At 31.4% G+C, this 20,687-nt stretch overlaps 1 protein-coding gene across 2 annotated transcripts; it reads right to left on the reverse strand.

Annotated features, from left to right (window-relative positions):
• Window positions 1-5,412, reverse strand: MS3_00001425 (uncharacterized protein; the record flags this gene model as incomplete). Of its 2 annotated transcripts, none has more annotated exons than XM_051208880.1 (2): window positions 4,236-5,412; window positions 1-1,386 (listed from the first exon to the last, which is right to left on the reverse strand). In XM_051208880.1, the coding sequence occupies exons 1-2, from the start codon at window positions 4,246-4,248 to the stop codon at window positions 404-406; spliced, it is 996 nt and encodes a 331-aa protein (XP_051074285.1). In that variant the 5' UTR covers window positions 4,249-5,412. The 2 variants fall into 2 exon arrangements, with proteins under 2 accessions (XP_051074285.1, XP_012799032.2); XM_012943578.3 differs by having other exon boundaries at window positions 404-1,390.
• Between the last annotated feature and the right edge of the window lie 15,275 nt (window positions 5,413-20,687).

Raw genomic sequence — 20,687 nt, forward strand, 5'->3', positions numbered from 1 at the left:
CAATTAACTCATGAATTCAACTATTAAATATATATATTGAGAAACATTTACAAATAAGAATGATTACTGTAATATAAACTCGAAAAAACATAATATTCTGATATTTTAAATGATTGTCTTTAAACTAAATCAACTAAAAAGTGAGTAATAAATTTTTCTCATTTAGAACGATAGAATATTCTACATTCAAAATTATAATTTCAAACTTCTAATAATAAACCAATAAATATGAACCTTTTTTTATTATGCTTCTTCAGATGTAAATTATTTCGAATAAACATGATAAGTCAATGCAAACAATTGACTAATCATTAACATAGTAAAATACATGTAAATCAATATATCAAGAAGAACTAATCAATGAAAGGAAAACAAAAGGGGAACATTTCAAGGAATAAATAATTTAGAAAAATGTTTGTAAATCAATTGAATCTAAAAAGCTTGAATAGATCTCTGGTGAATGCGATGTATCATAAGTGTATGAATCGTGATGACAATTATTTATATCATTACTAGTTGTAGGTTGAGATATATTAAAATCTGTGTAAAATTCTTTTTGATCAGGATAACTAGTCATATTATTTCGATTGTTCACATTAGGAAGAAATGTACTTGTTAATTGGATTTTGTAAGGATCATAAATTGTATCAGTTGATTGAAAATATGTTGAATTGTTATTTGCCACTAAATTTTGAACTGATGTACACATATTTGATATGGGTTTGTTACTCATTGGCATCATGTTCATTTGTGATATTATAAATGGTTCTGGTTTATGATTCATCTCATTTATTGACATATTTCTATTTTGTGTTATTTCATATGATTTCATTGTTGGAGCAATAATAGGGATACGTGGTTTATTATATGGTTGAGTGACAGCTTTCGGAACTCTTGTTAACCTTGCTGCTTGAAAACAGTTTGAACGGGTAGGACATAAAACTAACTCAAGAGGTAATTCAGCAGTAGTTTTTACTTTTTGCTGTAATACAACTTTATTTGTTGGTTGTTTGCGTTTTCGTCTAGGACAGTATTTGTAATTTGGATAACGTCTCATATGACAATCACGTAGTCGGTTAGCTTCTTCAATAAATGGAATTTTGTCAGTATTTGTTAAAGATTTCCACAAATTACCTAATTGCTTACTGATTTCGGAATTATGAAGTTTAGGATTCTCTTCAGCCATTTTACGCCTTTGTAAACGTGACCATACCATAAATGCATTCATTGGTCGTTTAATTCTTTCACTGTTCGTATTAGTATTGTAAACAGTTAAATGATTATTAGCAAAATTGGATTGCATTGTAATCACTGAAGACGATGATGATGATGACGATGATAAAATTGATGTTGACAAGGTCAAGGGATGAAGTGGTGATTCATTTACTACCTGAAAAATAATTTCAAGATTAATTTCAAGTACTAAAACCCAGTGTTGAAAGTCATTACAAATCTAATAAAAAGTTTTCAGTGGAAATCGTGTTTGATAAACACCTAAGAACAATCTAGATATATTTTAAAGTAGGTAATTTTCCTAATTGTACATTAAGTTTATCCAGATCTTTAATGAAACGTTTTTAACTTACTGAAATCGGCTTATGAAATACTAAAATAAAGATAACACTGAATAATTTTGGATTCTAATTCAACAGCCGATCACAATAAACTATGAATATAACGTCAAATTTATAAATTAAAATCTAAATATTCACTAATGAATAGCTTCTAAATGAATTCCCTAAATTTCCATTTAGAAGTATTACTTTATGAAAATAATCCAGTATAGTATGAAGCAATATTTCAGTGATGAAGATTCCACTAAATTAAGATTATCAGAATGGGGATTTACGGAGATTGTAGTAATTTTAATAGTTGAATTCATGAGTCTATCCAGGCTAGACCACTAGTGAAAACCTAGCAGCATTGAAGGATTTCTATACTAGGACGAAACGGTCGTCCAGTCCTTCCAAGTTTTCAGTGTGGTCTAGCTTGAATCGACTCATGAATTCAACTGTTAAATTAAAATTAGCTGAAAGCTAAATATATGTTGAATTTGAACTGACTTTTGATAATAATTAAAAATGTCAGTAAGTTTCAAACTGGAATAAGCTATTCACTTCAAGGTAACTAAGTTTTGCATAGTTCTCTAGCTGATGTTAATTTGTAGTAACTTTTATCTTCATTTTTATAGAACTTTTACTAAACAAACATAATATATATCTTCTGTATTCACACATATCAATGATAGTGTTGATCAAATATTCAGTGTGACTATACTTAGTAGCATATCAGAAACTTCAGAATATACAGTCAAAGCTACCGAAACTTCAAATTTAACAACAATATGTGAACCTATTATCTTGAATAGTAATGGCTTGCTTGATTTACTATTTAATTATTACAGTCAAATCATATTCTATTTGAATACCATAGTAACTGAATGAACTAATTATTAGCCTCATTGCACGATATCACTGAAATCTATGATTGTTCAAGTGACGTCACACTACAAAGAGAGCTTATGTCAAATTACCTTAGCCTACAACAAAGAAATTTGTCTTGTACACTATGGAAACAAACATGTTAGTTTAAACGAAAAATAATTTTAAGTCCATCTGAATTCGAAAAAACAGTATTAGTACGTAGTAATCCGATTCGTAACATGAACAATTAAAAACCAATAGCAAACAATATTTTTCATAGTGCACTACTGTTTCTTGTAAAAACCGTCTTAAATTTATGATAAACCTAAAATGTAATTAAACCTCATTTCAGTTAATCGATAACGATCATTTTTACCATTTCTTCACATCAAAATATTAACTGTTATATGACTTCGTGTTATATCTCGGCGGTGTTTAAGGGGCTTTGCTCAAAAGTTATGAATGTTAGGGGCTATCGATTGGTTAGTCCTTACATGGATAACTGAAAAAACATACTAACTTTTTTCATGAGTGTTAAAACAGAACACATGTCGATACTAAACTACTGATTACCTTTTATAAGAACATTTTACATGAGTTAATAATATTCGGTATTTAGATAACCATTGAACAAGACCTGACTGATGTTAGTTAAAAGGTTAGTTCTCTATATTTTGTCTTCCTTGTAGCGCCAAGATGATAGTTTTCGTCACAGTCAACAGAAAAACGAAAGCAGATGTCGTATTACTGATGATATAAATATTGGAAAGACCATCAATAAAAGGTATTCTCCCTAGCTTCCTTTTCTCCTTTTAACTGCTATTACACTTTTTAAACTTTTAAGTGACCAACATATTCATTTAAATCTACGTTGACATACCTCTATAAATATAATGATTTAAAGTGGCTTATTACATTTGTACTAAACTGGAGACCCACATGAATATTTAAAAATTATTTCAAGTTTATTTTAAATAACTGGCCAATTTTTCCATCAACAACCTTTGAAAATCTTAACAAAAAACTAATGTCACCAAGCTTGTACCGAAATGCAAAATATTTCGACTACATTTTGTTGCTTTAGTGAGTCGATTTGTTTCCGAATAAATTTTACCATTTTATTGTCAAACAGATGAAACTGTTGTTAATGTCTACTTGTTTAAAGTGTTTTTCGAAATGCATTGTTCATTTCAAACTTTAGGAATCAAAACATAACTTGACATCGTGTCCGCGTCAATCATATACCGAGATGTGTTTAGAATTTTTTATTCTTTTATAATTTAACTATCAGAAATCATTTGAAAATCTGTATATTGTGTTGTATGCTACTTATGTCCGTCGATATAAGTAACATGTAACACCATTCGAAAGCAGAAAACCCGGCAGCAGAATGCTATAAGTATCGACTTAAAGAAAACAGAATTAAAAAAGAATTGTAAGTCAGAAAGATCATACAGAAAATAAAGAACAAATGATGAAATTTTGCAAATGAAGTATTCAATATATAGTTCTTCTGTTGAGATACATTTGATTGTCCCCACCTATTTTCTCGGTCACAACAATATCAATCGAGGTTCTACATTGCCTGGTTCATTGACGTCAGACTAACCATTTGTCCTATATTCTCGTTGATAATTTGATTATTTCATGATAAGTTTCATAAATATAAATACCATTTTCATTCTGCTTTGATATTACTTCAGTTTTAACTGAACACTAGCATTACAGCAGATAGTGGAGAAATAAAAACATAGCCAAAAATAGCTAATAAACTATTTAGTAAAATTAAAATTCATCATTATATTAACGTACCATTTGTCGACATGAATATTTTTCTAGATTTTGTTTACGATTATCTAAACAAATATTGTAATCCAGTTGTTGTTGTTGTTGCTGCTGTTGCTGCTGCTCTGACTGTAATCTTAGTCTCTCACTTTGATACTCCAAATCATGTGGTATGAAACTTGATTTGATAAGATTTTTATTTGATAAATCAGATTCAGGATAATTCAAAGGTGAAGATGATGATATTGATGCAAGAACAGAAGAATAATACGAATTTGTTATGTGTTTCTTATCACCTGACATAATTTGTATATTATTTGGCATCAGTATATTACTTACAGGTGGTAATATTGTATTGCTTCTTGAAACATTTTGATTTGGAAAATCATTCATTTGTATTAAACTGAACTCTTCATTTCTTAGCGCAGCTGACTGAAAGTTCTGAAGTTGATTATGTTCACCAACAGTAGAAATGGGTGATTTTTGCATTAAAGTATCTGTTTCATCAGATGATAATAATTTTCGTGTAACTAAATGATTGTCATCTGTATGTGGAAATGAATCATATTGTATAGGACTATTTAAAGCTGGAGGTGTTGTTGAGATATTTTGACAAAATGGTTGAGAGGAAATCATGATTTGAAGTTTTCTAAGAATTTATTTAACAACTAACTATAAAATCTTTCATATTAAAAGTGTACTGAATTATTATTTTTGTATTTTTTTCTCTTTCCATAATTCTTTTATAGGAAAAGTATAAATATATCAGAAGCCCCCAGTTTTTACGTTATCATTTGAATTCAATGAAATAATTGCATTAGTTTAAACGAATGATTCAAGGCATAGTTTATTAGATTTTATGATTATTTCAAAAACAATTGTGATACAACTCTAAAATTAGATTGCTAATTTAAATAATGTGGAAACCTGACTTCCAATAGACCTTGAAAAATTTTGAGGTGACTTTATCTATTCTAAAAATTCGTGATCATTCACCTTGGATAAACATTTCTCTTATAAGGTAAAATATTAAGCCTTAGATACATTTTACTAACAAATAAGAGGATAGGATAGTTAAGAATATTGGGCCTCTAGAACATTTTTTTGTTTACGCATAATGTGTTCTTGTAGACATGCATTTAAGAAAATACAACACATATAGATGTAGGCAATAATAGTAAGCATACTTATTTACATAAGCACACTCATAAAGCATACATACAAATAATTTTTCTACCCCACCCGACAAGTTCTTCTCCTTTCTACTCATCTGACATTTTATTTATCTGTATGCATTGAGTTCACAATATTTATACTGGGCAAAACGCAACAAATTTTTAGAAAAAAAATATATCAAGTATAACCTAGTTGTTTACACATCCTGTTATATGTAGTTAGATACAAATATATACATTTTAAAGGTTTGATTAGATTTTAAACTACTGTTGTTTGAAAATGGTACGCTCAATTTTGTTTAATATTGAATCAGTATTTATTCAAGTCCTTTTATTTAAAATAATTTTTTTTGCAATGTGAAGTACTATAGAACAATAACTTGAATTAAAAATTGTGTTTTACAAAATGTGTCACAATATTTGTCACCTTAAAATCTGTCGCGGTACTTCGTTACTGAAGAAGTTTCAAGTGTTCTATTTGGCTAATACTTAGTGTAATTTGTTCGTTGTTAAAATAGACAATAGGCGGCCTATCAGATTTTGATCATTTCAAGTCATTTAATAGTTTAAAACCATTAATAATAAATAAGTTTTTGAATTATAACGACGCAAATAGAACAAGAAACACTAATCTTAGTGGTGTGACAGTACATAAATTGGAGAGATAACCCTTATCATCCACCTGAAAAACTAGGTCGAGTGAAAAACAATTTCCTTATGCATTACCAAATGGTTTGTCCGAAAGCAGGTCATTTATTATTATAGAAAGTTGATGTCAATGATGTTCAAGCTAATTAGTCGTTCAGCGTACGTAGTCGGTGTGATTCCATCCATAATGAAAAAAAGAAACGTTTCAGATATTTTGAGGTGTAAAATTCTTATTTTCACTGGTCGAATTTGTGACACATTGTGATAGCTTCTAACTGAAAAATAGACAATCCACAAAGTAGCTTTGTGTTTCATATATCAATAAATGAGGATGTGCACTTTTATTTTCAAGGGATATTGATATGACTTGTTTCTTGATTAATAATAATCTATCTTAGATGTTCTAAATTGGATCATAGACGGGAAAATAAATATTTCTGTTTTGTTTTTTTAATCAAGACGTACTAAGAAATACGACAGAATGAAAGAAAGCAAAGTAAAAGGACGACATGAAAGGTTGAATCCATAGGCTAGGGGCCACTCACAATCTATCAGATGGTCGTTGAAACGAGTTCAAAGCCATAATGTTAGAAGACGCACTGAGTTTCAGATTGCATAACCATATACTTATCACGCTGGAAATTACAGTACAGACTATAACAGATCACGTGAAATTGAGTTTGTCCACAATTAATTCAATCAAGTCATTTTATTAACACATTGACGAACTGAGTCATCCTAACAACAACTTATCTATATCATTGTATCTTTATTACTCTTGCGAATGTATGAACATGTATGCCTGAATATTGCTTACGGCCTACGCATTTATTCACTATGCTAGTCTTACTACTAACCGCTTATTTGATTCGATGACTCATTCATTTCACTATGTATATATATGTCCATGTTATTCATATTCATTGCTCTCGCTCTCGCTCGCTTGATTGTACTCACTTGCTCGTATTCATATTCGCTGACTCACTCGCTTGCCTGCTTGCCTTTCGGCACAACTCTTCTATGTTTGTTTAACGCATCTGTAGCTTTGGTTATCTGTGTGTGTGGTCCCATAATAAACGTAATCAACACTTCGTATTCGCATTCTGATTAATATACCGTTGGGGCGTTATATAGGACGGTTATCAAGATGAACTGTATACGAAGTTTAAGGATTATACTGAATGCCGACCATCACAAGACATTACTCGAACAGCTTTTCAAAACAAACCATACCTGCATCACTAGAAAACATCTTACACTTCAATAATACAAAGATTTCTGCATCAAACCCTTCTAAAGAATACTTCCTAGCACTTCGATCCTTAAAAGGATATAATAAGAGATGATAAAACAAACAAAACGTCAGTCATGAACGCAAAATATTATGATGACATAGTTTGGATATCTCCCTACTAAACTAAATTATAAGATTACATATATTTGGTTCCAAATGTATAAGGACAAAATAAAGTCAGACCGAATTGACTTTTTAAAGTTAAAATAAACCGAATGAACTTTTAATTTCGACAAGTTAGTTGAAATAAATTTAAATGAATCTCTCAATCTAACCCTCTACTTTAAATCAATATATCTATTCAGTATTAAACCGTCTCTTATTCAGAAGAGTTCTGAACGTCTTACGAAGTAAAAAGACAAACAAAAATACAACAGAAAATGGTCAGTTTTTTACTAGTTCATTAATTTAACATAAACGTTGGTGAAAATAAAGTACAATGACTTGTAATTAAATGAAAAATCATAGAAAATGTTGGGGATTAGAACTGCAGTGTTATCGTACCATAAAACTACGATAACAGAACAAGAAATAATCCTAAACAACGGAAAATGAAGGTTTTTTATAAAACAACCAACACACTTTTATTACTCGCCTTCAAATGGATATGAAAATGGAACCCTGTTTACAGATTGATTTTATTGATTTTAATATATTTTGTCTTGTCAAGTCTTCTTAGGAATCCTTTACTAGTACCTCACAAAATATTTAAGTTACACAAATAGATGTAATAATTCTGAAGAATTTGAAAATGTACTAGCCAAATCTGTAACAGTAATGCATACAATATTCCACAATTGTACAATCGATATTTAAAGATAATCAAATAATTTAAAAACGTTTCTCCAACTTCTTTACTTTATCAGCATGGGGTTGTGGAGATTATTCAGTTTTCAATTGAGATCATGAACCGATTGATGATTTCAATCAAAAACTTAATAATCTCCACACCCCCATACTGATAATAACCATATGCTCACTAATGATTAGCTTTAAGATGAATTTCCTTCAGTCCTACTGAGAAGCTAATCCATGTCGGATAAAGACAAGTATCTACCTCAGTACAATGGAAGATGGTCACGAAATTTCGTTAATCGGTTGAAATTAGACATTAACATCATTGGAGGCCGGCTCAATAGTCTAGATGTTAAGCATTCATGCGCGAGAACAAATGCTCTGGGTTCGAATCCCATGAGGGAGATCATAGATTTGCACTGTAGAGGAATCCCAAAGTAGAATAAAACAATCATCCAATGCTTCTTTTACTTTATTCTAGAATGTAGAAAATCTTAATCACGAATTTATTGAACAAAGTGAAATATAAAATTTTATTTTATATTTTTCAATTATGTTGGTTTTTTCCTAAAAACATTTTTTTATAAATAACAATTCATCATATTTACAAATAATAAATTAGTTACTTGAACCTAATGTAACCTACATTCTATGTAAAAGTTTGACCTCAATTTTGTTTTAATAGTACGATTAAATTTCCTTTTTTTTGTAAATTTACTCAACTTAACATCTTTTTACTTAATAAATTAACTCTCTTTAATTTTGTTTTTTTTAAAAAAAAGAAAAAAGAAAAGAAAAACAAACTATGCATTATTACTAAGGTTATACAAGTAAATTTCTATTGTTCTATATACAAAATTATTAAAACTAATTCTTTCCATCTACTTATGTATTTCCTAGAAAACTTTCGGATATAAAATTTGAGAAAAATATTATTGTCAATCAACAATTATAAGAAACAATATGTTTTTATGAGGTAATTGTTTTCACGTTTTAGAACAGATGGATAAGATCTGGTAAAAAAACAATTCGAAAACTCATGTTTCGTCTTATTTCATAATCATTATTTGAAGGTATGTTCATCTCAGTGTTGATTTAACTAGAGCATCACTCTCAAATTTAGTGCAAAACAACTACTGTTTACGTCCTGTATTGCTTTCAAGTGATTGAAAACAGAATCTGACCCTATTAAATGATTTTGTCTATTAAACGATACATTTATAACGATTGGCTTTATTCATAACATGAATAACCTCTAGCTTAAAAGTTTTAAGATAATATATATTGTCAGTATGAAGCGAAGATTGTTGGATTTCACTCAAATAGAGAAATGATCTAAGCACTGGATGGTCGTTCCATCCCAGAATGAGACTCCTCATCAGTAGTCGCGGACGATCTTGCAAGCGGGAATCGAGCCCAGGGCTTTCGGCCTCACGTGTGAACGCTTAACCTCTGAGCCACTGATTCGAGACCCAAAGGTGTTAGTGTTTAGCTTCTGACTAAACACGTAACTCCCGATTATTTCTATTACAACACTATCAAGAAACCTGTTTCATAGACTGTTCAACCGACCTGCAGACATTTTTGCCAAGTCTACAAAATTTGTCAGTTTTCATCGCTTAATACGAAATTCTGCAGTGGTTTTTACTACTAATGCAATATAATCCATGACTTTGGTGAAGATTATATTAAAAGCTATTTACTTACTTTTCAGACCATTAGATACATCGAAAACAGCATCAGATATTCGAATTTCCTTTGTTATTTATTTAAATTACGAGCATTATCGCTCAATGATATTAATTCATACAAAGAGTTCTTATAGCTAAAACCTGTTCTTGATTTCTTAACTCAATAGCTATTTTTCGTTTACTGGTTACACTTCGTAATTTCAGAAGACTAAAGTAAAATATCAAACCTGGATAATTATCTTTCGTAAATTCTTCACTGAATACTTTAAGAATTAATCGTCAAACAATTTTTTTATGACACTTTTAATGTTTATCTTTTAAACTAACCATTATTTTATCCTTTATAGATGTAAATCAAACGTCAACCAACCAAAAATGAATTACTCTGTTTTACAGCTAGTCTTAGTTAATAATGTTTGAAAATTGTGGTACTTTGCTATCCGGTAGTTTATTTGTTTAATGATATTAATTTATATTTACTTAAGTGCCTAGCAACACTCATCTGACTTTCTACAGTAACACATAAATGTTTAGAAAAATATAAATTTCTATGACCTTACAATCATGTGAAGTAATATAATAATGCAGTTGATGATTTACTGTTGGTAATGTAAAACAATCATGTTTGCATTCATAACCAATGTTTAGAACAGTCAATTTGTCCACTCATTTTAGATTCAACTGAGTAAAGATAAATCAGTTATAAAAACTAATTCCTAATGTTCAGTATGATAGTGATAGAATCTTTGATTCTAAAGTTTATGAACAGTATATGACATGATTTGATAATAGTAATTTAACAAAAAAGAACCATTTATTTAGGGTTTTATTTAGTATAATACATAATGATCTTTCATTTACGATTATTACAAGTAGATTTTTATGGAAAGTAAAACGGCTACGAATTTTGATAGTGTTTTGTTCTCTGAGCTGGATAGTTTGGAGCTTTAGAGTTTTCATCGTTCTTCTGAACAATATCGTCAGCACAAACTTTAGGTAGAATAAATGGATTAAATGTATTAGCATAAATCGGATATACCTCAAAGTATTCTTGATTGCTTACTGTATACATCACTTACCTATGAAATATGAATTACTTTATGCTTCAACATAAATTTATTCATGATCATTCTAATGTGACACTATAAAATAACTTTTTTTTAAAAAAAATCATAACTACAGTATATTTTTCACTTCTAACAACTTCTTAATGCCAACTATTTTCAAAGATATAAGTAACAAGTAATCATTTAAAAGCTACTACTGAAATATATTACTGATTTTTACAAGTGATTTAAATTTCAGTTTAGCATAATTTTTCCCCTTGCTGATCTTACCTAAGCATAAAAGTACCATCAAATCAATGTCAAGAATCAATCTGTTATCTGTTTAATTAGATCGAAAATAACAACATAGTTGTGTGTGTATATATTTTTTCTTCTAATCTCAGTTACTTGTAATTTCATATAATTTGGAGGTGAAATAAAAAAACTATGATAGAAAAAGGTGATTTGATAAATTCTATATTCCCTTCCTTCTTTCTTTTTTTCTCTTATACTTTTTTTGATAAGGAAACGGAAATACAACTTCTTGTCTCAATCAAGAACAAAAATTATTGATTTCAGATCAAAAAAACATATATAGAGAATAATCAAAATGTTTCACTTGTAGTTTCTTTTTGTTTTGAATTTCACTATTGATATATTCTATCATATTTGAAAAGAAAGTAAACTTCTTTTTCCCCATTTTTTTATTATAACAATACACTCTGTTTTCTACTTATATTGTAATGATCCTAATAACCATTGTATTTGAATGTAAATAAATTCTGTCGGTAATTTGACAATATTATTTATCAATAGTTATTTCGGTAGATACATGAGAAATATGAAGATTCAAAACTGTTAAATTAATTAAATTTATTACTTGACCACCTATGGTAGTTTATGAATAATGATAAGTTTATTATCTTTTTTTTGTCTCATAATTTGTTCATTATGTTGTTGAACTCTGTTCTGTTAAAGAGAAGAATAAAATGATAAAAGAAGTATGATAGAGATAGAATATAGTTTCATCTAGTGAACCATAGTTGAATTTTATATTTTGACTAGTTGTTATTTTGTCTAATATTATCTATGAAACCACATAATCGCTAGTTGATATAAGGTAGATTAAATCATTTGGCCTAATTGAATATTTGTAATATTCTAGCCTACAGAATTTGTTTTTTGTTGTTGTTGAAATGTAATATTTAAATGAGGTTCAACATTATATTTTACACAAAAGAGGGCTGTGAAAAGCGGTTTCTGATACTTCCCGGCACACTTACCACGAATAAAAACATTTAGGTAGGTCTAAAACCCGAAATAAAATCATATTTGGTCCAATGCAATATCTAAAATAACCTTTTTTGCCAAATAGAGTCGTGGATCATTTTGATATATACTGATAAGGTTTAATAAAGCCACTATGGTCCGTCAGCAAACAGAGTATTGACTCGATAATTAATAAATACTACTGTATCACTGTATATCCAAATCCTTCAATCAAGGCATTGATTTTACTCAGTCAAAAAAAAGAGAACTAGAGCGAAAATCCAATCAACAAAGGAGTGAATATTATGGATGTGATATGGTTGATTGAATGTAATACAATGATTGAAATAGATCAGGACCAAAAATACATTAATTGACAAAAAATAAAAATGCTACTCCCCAAAACTCTTTATCTCACTGAACCACAGAATACTGGAAGATAAAATTTTGATCTCTGATTGAGGATAAATACCATTTAGTCAAAATGCCACTCTTCATACTTTTTTTATGTAACATATAACCATAATGAAAATTTGATTCGAGAAGTTTAGCTGCCTGATTCTAAAATCCATGTATATTACTAGGGCTAGTGAAATATCACTGAACTATAACCACACTGTCCATCAAGCTTAACTTAACAATAATTTAGAAGATTGATGGTTGAACTTTGGGTAGTTCGCTGAATTTTGTTGAGGTTGTAGACGAGTAATGTGGAGTGATCAATCAGTGACATGTGCTGCACTGTATCTAAAGTATGTGTAAACAACCTCTCCTCAGTCTCTCTTATACAATAAATCAGTTAACTGGTAGGATTTTATCTATTCTCTAGAGGCACTTGGGGAGTGAATTAGCCTGGCTACGATGTTGAGCTGAACCTAGCTAGGTAGCCATGCAATAGTGTGACTTAGAACTAAGACTACTTAAGCTGTGCACTCGCGTCATTCAGTTCATTTCGAAAGGATAAGAAGTATTATTAAAGCGATATAAAGAAACGCTTCATAGCAAATGTCTCAACATCCACAGAATGTCCCACCTACGTAAAATTATGAATAAAAATCTGAATGGAATACCTTATAGCTCACTGACTGATGACGTAAAATGTTGATTTCTAGTTCGGCTGCACGGTTAACATTGACGATAACCGTGATAAATTAATGAATTTATTAAGCTCAAAGATCACCGTCAAGTGTTTAGGCCACCACTTAATAAGTTACCGCTCACGTGATAATCCTCACCCATCCAATTTATAGCCACTCGTTCAGTCCTGAAGTCTGTCACTTCTGTTTATGCATAATTCTACTGTTATTCTCCTTATTAATTATATTTGGGATGAACAGACACCATTTAGATGAATTATTTAGAAGAGATTAGAACTGTAACAGCTTTATATTATCTAACTTGGTAACCTTGATGTTCACCATTATTATGGCAACTCTATATAACCCCATACTTTCTGAACTGGTATGTGAAAAGACAATCAAGTGACGTTTAAATGTGTTATTACAATTCTATTAATAATTTTGTAACTATTCATGTGATTGATTACGAACTTTTACTATGCCTATTATAAACGTGTGTTTGCTCATGTATGTACGTATGGGCTGTATAAACTTATTCATCGATCTATACAAAAGCTGATTACCATGTCAGTTCAGACACCATATACTGTAAAACATAGACCAAACAATTCCCACTTTAATTTCTATACTTCAGATGGTCTGAAATACATTTATCTATAAAACAATTTAGCATCTAACTTTTGGTATCGCTTTTTATAAGTGTATATGATTATACCACCAGATTCTTCGAGGAAGTATACAAGGATAACAAGAATCTAAAAAACCTGGATTCAGGTTTTATCACAGTATCATTTTGTAGCGCTAAAGCGATGTCAAACTCCGAATACCTATGGCATCTTCAAGTTTGAATGTATTTTATTCCCTCAAGTAGTCTCCAATTGTTATAGACAATGTGTCGGCCAGAATAAGAAATCTTATCGAACTCTAGATATGTTTTCAAAATTTCCACGTTTTACAGTATCACATAAAAGTCGAATACATTTACTAATAGTTTACGACACTGGGCATTTGTCTAGTTCCGGAGACTATTGTTAATTTGAAATAACGTTAGGAAATAGGATTAATCTTAATCTCACAGTATGACTCCCTAATGTAGAACTTATCACAATCCACACGACCTAATCTGCAGACACAATTTTATGTAGACGTGAGCGGGATCATATCTTTTATTCTAATTGAAGCGTTTCTTAGAATGTTGGTTCTCTCATAGAAAGCTTCAATATCCATTGTAACTCTTCTATCGAACCACAGTACCAATCTAATAACTTTCATTTGGATTGTTACTAACAGAATGACCGTCTTATTTTAGTATGTTATTATAATATTCTCAGGAAAATTATTGGAACGTAAAATGTTTATCATATTCTCTTCTTCCCTTAGTTTGTCTTCATAAGAAGTAATGATTTTGGTTGACCTTCTGAAGAAAATCAGGGCTAGGGATACTTTCACACTGAATGGATATGCAGAGTTGAAAATCAATATACCTATTTGAACGTATCGGTTTTCAGTATATGGCTAGATTTAGACTATCATTAACCAAACGGTCTTAGAAAGGTAGTTCACTATGTTCATCTTCCTTTTCTAAAGTGGATTCGATATATTCTGAGAGTGTGTTCATGTGTTTGAAGAAATTTATAAGAGACATCCTTTTAATAATGATAAATGTGTCACTTACATATCTGAGTCAGATTCGTGTTCTGGTCTTGCTGGCAAGAATGTGGGCATGAATAAATTCGCAACAACCGGAGATGCTAAAGATCCCGTGACTACTGCGTTCATTTGTTTATATAATGTCCCTTCGAAAGTGAAAAGTGTTGAATTCAAGCATAGGTTGAGTGATCTCATGATTAAGCTAATGTTCGATGGATATCTGCTAGATAAAGTATGATCGTTCTCTAGTGAACCGTTGACGAAATCTAGACATCTATCAATTGGAAAACTAGTGTATAAAGATACAACATCATAGCTTATCAAAGTTTCGTTCTAGTGCTTACTTACGTTGCTTGCCTATGTGTATTAGCGTCGATCAACAGCTATGTTTGCTAGTGGTTGATTTTTAACAAACCTATTTCACTGAAGCATGTAAATGCTACTAAAGCTTGTAAATGAACCATCGCAGCTAATCATAAATACAGATGGCCAGTTACCAATATCGATTGACCTACTAAAGTGAGTATCAATCAGTATTACAATAAGATAATATATGTGAGCATTAATCAACAGAATAATGGAAAATGGGTTAACAAACGTAAAAACTGATCGGTAAAGTTGAAGCGAATATGAAACTTAATAACAGGTTGTGTTTCTTTGGTCGGTCTCAACCAATGTAGAATAATTGCACCGTTTGTTATTAGTATTGCCATAACAATAGAACTAATCCCGAAATTGTAGATCTCTCATGATGTGACCACCCAATCCACAAAGTCTTACGTTGGAGTCCCATCATGATAATCATCGTGATGATCAGCACCATAGCGCCTAGCACTCCTGAACAACATATATGAGCTATGAAGAGAGTAATAAATTTGATACAGAAAGCAAGAGGTTACTGCGCCTGCATTACCAAGCCATTCCACTTTGATTAATTCCTTCCACTTTCATCATTGTTGATCTGCTCCTATTGTTATATGTTGAATGCGAATCTCCCCAGTAATCATACACTCAGCTTAAAACTTCGTGTGGTTAGGGACCAATATCACTACGATATGTCATTGAGTCCTAGCCAAATTATCCATAGAACAGAACTGTTTCGACTTCAGATGAAGGATTAGTGAATGTCGATTATTTTGTTGAATATCGTTAAAGTCACAGATGACTGACACGGATTGAGCAAATGAATAGCCTTGACCAGCTCACATGACAGAGTCTATATATACTTCGCTAACCTATAGTCTTCAATGTACTTTGATAATTCCATAAAAATGTAAAGGATTCAGAGAAGAAAATTTGTCTTTCTACGAAATCACTTACTGGTGCTGTTCATTCGTCTGGCAAATATACGTCTATAAAATACTACGAAAGGTTACATTGGAAAGTGGTTCGAAATTTTGAAAGGTGTTGCGTAAAATTCAGAAGATTAGAAGAAAATAAAATGACGAAAATAATGTGAGAGATAACTACCCAATTGGCAGATATCAGTGAAAATAAAATACGTAAAAGGTTATAATAACTACCTTATAAGGATCATGAAAATCACTCGAGGATAATAATATCTGGTTATAGCTTAAAGTGACAAAGTAATAACTGAAATAAAACAAGACTAAGGCACACAACGGTAAATACGCATGCACGTTTTACAGTATCACATAAAAGTCGAATACATTTACTAATAGTTTACGACACTGGGCATTTGTCTAGTTCCGGAGACTATTGTTAATTTGAAATAACGTTAGGAAATAGGATTAATCTTAATCTCACAGTATGACTCCCTAATGTAGAACTTATCACAATCCACACGACCTAATCTGCAGACACAATTTTATGTAGACGTGAGCGGGATCATAACTTTTATTCTAATTGAAGCGTTTCTTAGAATGTTGGTTCTCTCATAGAAAGCTTCAATATCCATTGTAACTCTTCTATCGAACCACAGTACCAATCTAATAACTTTCATTTGGATTGTTACTAACAGAATGACCGTCTTATTTTAGTATGTTATTATAATATTCTCAGGAAAATTATTGGAACGTAAAATGTTTATCATATTCTCTTCTTCCCTTAGTTTGTCTTCATAAGAAGTAATGATTTTGGTTGACCTTCTGAAGAAAATCAGGGCTAGGGATACTTTCACACTGAATGGATATGCAGAGTTGAAAATCAATATACCTATTTGAACGTATCGGTTTTCAGTATATGGCTAGATTTAGACTATCATTAACCAAACGGTCTTAGAAAGGTAGTTCACTATGTTCATCTTCCTTTTCTAAAGTGGATTCGATATATTCTGAGAGTGTGTTCATGTGTTTGAAGAAATTTATAAGAGACATCCTTTTAATAATGATAAATGTGTCACTTACATATCTGAGTCAGATTCGTGTTCTGGTCTTGCTGGCAAGAATGTGGGCATGAATAAATTCGCAACAACCGGAGATGCTAAAGATCCCGTGACTACTGCGTTCATTTGTTTATATAATGTCCCTTCGAAAGTGAAAAGTGTTGAATTCAAGCATAGGTTGAGTGATCTCATGATTAAGCTAATGTTCGATGGATATCTGCTAGATAAAGTATGATCGTTCTCTAGTGAACCGTTGACGAAATCTAGACATCTATCAATTGGAAAACTAGTGTATAAAGATACAACATCATAGCTTATCAAAGTTTCGTTCTAGTGCTTACTTACGTTGCTTGCCTATGTGTATTAGCGTCGATCAACAGCTATGTTTGCTAGTGGTTGATTTTTAACAAACCTATTTCACTGAAGCATGTAAATGCTACTAAAGCTTGTAAATGAACCATCGCAGCTAATCATAAATACAGATGGCCAGTTACCAATATCGATTGACCTACTAAAGTGAGTATCAATCAGTATTACAATAAGATAATATATGTGAGCATTAATCAACAGAATAATGGAAAATGGGTTAACAAACGTAAAAACTGATCGGTAAAGTTGAAGCGAATATGAAACTTAATAACAGGTTGTGTTTCTTTGGTCGGTCTCAACCAATGTAGAATAATTGCACCGTTTGTTATTAGTATTGCCATAACAATAGAACTAATCCCGAAATTGTAGATCTCTCATGATGTGACCACCCAATCCACAAAGTCTTACGTTGGAGTCCCATCATGATAATCATCGTGATGATCAGCACCATAGCGCCTAGCACTCCTGAACAACACATATGAGCTATGAAGAGAGTAATAAATTTGATACAGAAAGCAAGAGGTTACTGCGCCTGCATTACCAAGCCATTCCACTTTGATTAATTCCTTCCACTTTCATCATTGTTGATCTGCTCCTATTGTTATATGTTGAATGCGAATCTCCCCAGTAATCATACACTCAGCTTAAAACTTCGTGTGGTTAGGGACCAATATCACTACGATATGTCATTGAGTCCTAGCCAAATTATCCATAGAACAGAACTGTTTCGACTTCAGATGAAGGATTAGTGAATGTCGATTATTTTGTTGAATATCGTTAAAGTCACAGATGACTGACACGGATTGAGCAAATGAATAGCCTTGACCAGCTCACATGACAGAGTCTATATATACTTCGCTAACCTATAGTCTTCAATGTACTTTGATAATTCCATAAAAATGTAAAGGATTCAGAGAAGAAAATTTGTCTTTCTACGAAATCACTTACTGGTGCTGTTCATTCGTCTGGCAAATATACGTCTATAAAATACTACGAAAGGTTACATTGGAAAGTGGTTCGAAATTTTGAAAGGTGTTGCGTAAAATTCAGAAGATTAGAAGAAAATAAGATGACGAAAATAATGTGAGAGATAACTACCCAATTGGCAGATATCAGTGAAAATAAAATACGTAAAAGGTTATAATAACTACCTTATAAGGATCATGAAAATCACTCGAGGATAATAATATCTGGTTATAGCTTAAAGTGACAAAGTAATAACTGAAATAAAACAAGACTAAGGCACACAACGGTAAATACGCATGCACGTTTTACAGTATCACATAAAAGTCGAATACATTTACTAATAGTTTACGACACTGGGCATTTGTCTAGTTCCGGAGACTATTGTTAATTTGAAATAACGTTAGGAAATAGGATTAATCTTAATCTCACAGTATGACTCCCTAATGTAGAACTTATCACAATCCACACGACCTAATCTGCAGACACAATTTTATGTAGACGTGAGCGGGATCATAACTTTTATTCTAATTGAAGCGTTTCTTAGAGTGTTGGTTCTCTCATAGAAAGCTTCAATATCCATTGTAACTCTTCTATCGAACCACAGTACCAATCTAATAACTTTCATTTGGATTGTTACTAACAGAATGACCGTCTTATTTTAGTATGTTATTATAATATTCTCAGGAAAATTATTGGAACGTAAAATGTTTATCATATTCTCTTCTTCCCTTAGTTTGTCTTCATAAGAAGTAATGATTTTGGTTGACCTTCTGAAGAAAATCAGGGCTAGGGATACTTTCACACTGAATGGATATGCAGAGTTGAAAATCAATATACCTATTTGAACGTATCGGTTTTCAGTATATGGCTAGATTTAGACTATCATTAACCAAACGGTCTTAGAAAGGTAGTTCACTATGTTCATCTTCCTTTTCTAAAGTGGATTCGATATATTCTGAGAGTGTGTTCATGTGTTTGAAGAAATTTATAAGAGACATCCTTTTAATAATGATAAATGTGTCACTTACATATCTGAGTCAGATTCGTGTTCTGGTCTTGCTGGCAAGAATGTGGGCATGAATAAATTCGCAACAACCGGAGATGCTAAAGATCCCGTGACTACTGCGTTCATTTGTTTATATAATGTCCCTTCGAAAGTGAAAAGTGTTGAATTCAAGCATAGGTTGAGTGATCTCATGATTAAGCTAATGTTCGATGGATATCTGCTAGATAAAGTATGATCGTTCTCTAGTGAACCGTTGACGAAATCTAGACATCTATCAATTGGAAAACTAGTGTATAAAGATACAACATCATAGCTTATCAAAGTTTCGTTCTAGTGCTTACTTACGTTGCTTGCCTATGTGTATTAGCGTCGATCAACAGCTATGTTTGCTAGTGGTTGATTTTTAACAAACCTATTTCACTGAAGCATGTAAATGCTACTAAAGCTTGTAAATGAACCATCGCAGCTAATCATAAATACAGATGGCCAGTTACCAATATCGATTGACCTACTAAAGTGAGTATCAATCAGTATTACAATAAGATAATATATGTGAGCATTAATCAACAGAATAATGGAAAATGGGTTAACAAACGTAAAAACTGATCGGTAAAGTTGAAGCGAATATGAAACTTAATAACAGGTTGTGTTTCTTTGGTCGGTCTCAACCAATGTAGAATAATTGCACCGTTTGTTATTAGTATTGCCATAACAATAGAACTAATCCCGAAATTGTAGATCTCTCATGATGTGACCACCCAATCCACAAAGTCTTACGTTGGAGTCCCATCATGATAATCATCGTGATGATCAGCACCATAGCGCCTAGCACTCCTGAACAACATATATGAGCTATGAAGAGAGTAATAAATTTGATACAGAAAGCAAGAGGTTACTGCGCCTGCATTACCAAGCCATTCCACTTTGATTAATTCCTTCCACTTTCATCATTGTTGATCTGCTCCTATTGTTATATGTTGAATGCGAATCTCCCCAGTAATCATACACTCAGCTTAAAACTTCGTGTGGTTAGGGACCAATATCACTACGATATGTCATTGAGTCCTAGCCAAATTATCCATAGAACAGAACTGTTTCGACTTCAGATGAAGGATTAGTGAATGTCGATTATTTTGTTGAATATCGT

Source organism: Schistosoma haematobium, chromosome 1, assembly GCF_000699445.3.
Source record: "Schistosoma haematobium chromosome 1, whole genome shotgun sequence".
In the NCBI taxonomy this organism is placed as follows: domain Eukaryota; kingdom Metazoa; phylum Platyhelminthes; class Trematoda; order Strigeidida; family Schistosomatidae; genus Schistosoma; species Schistosoma haematobium.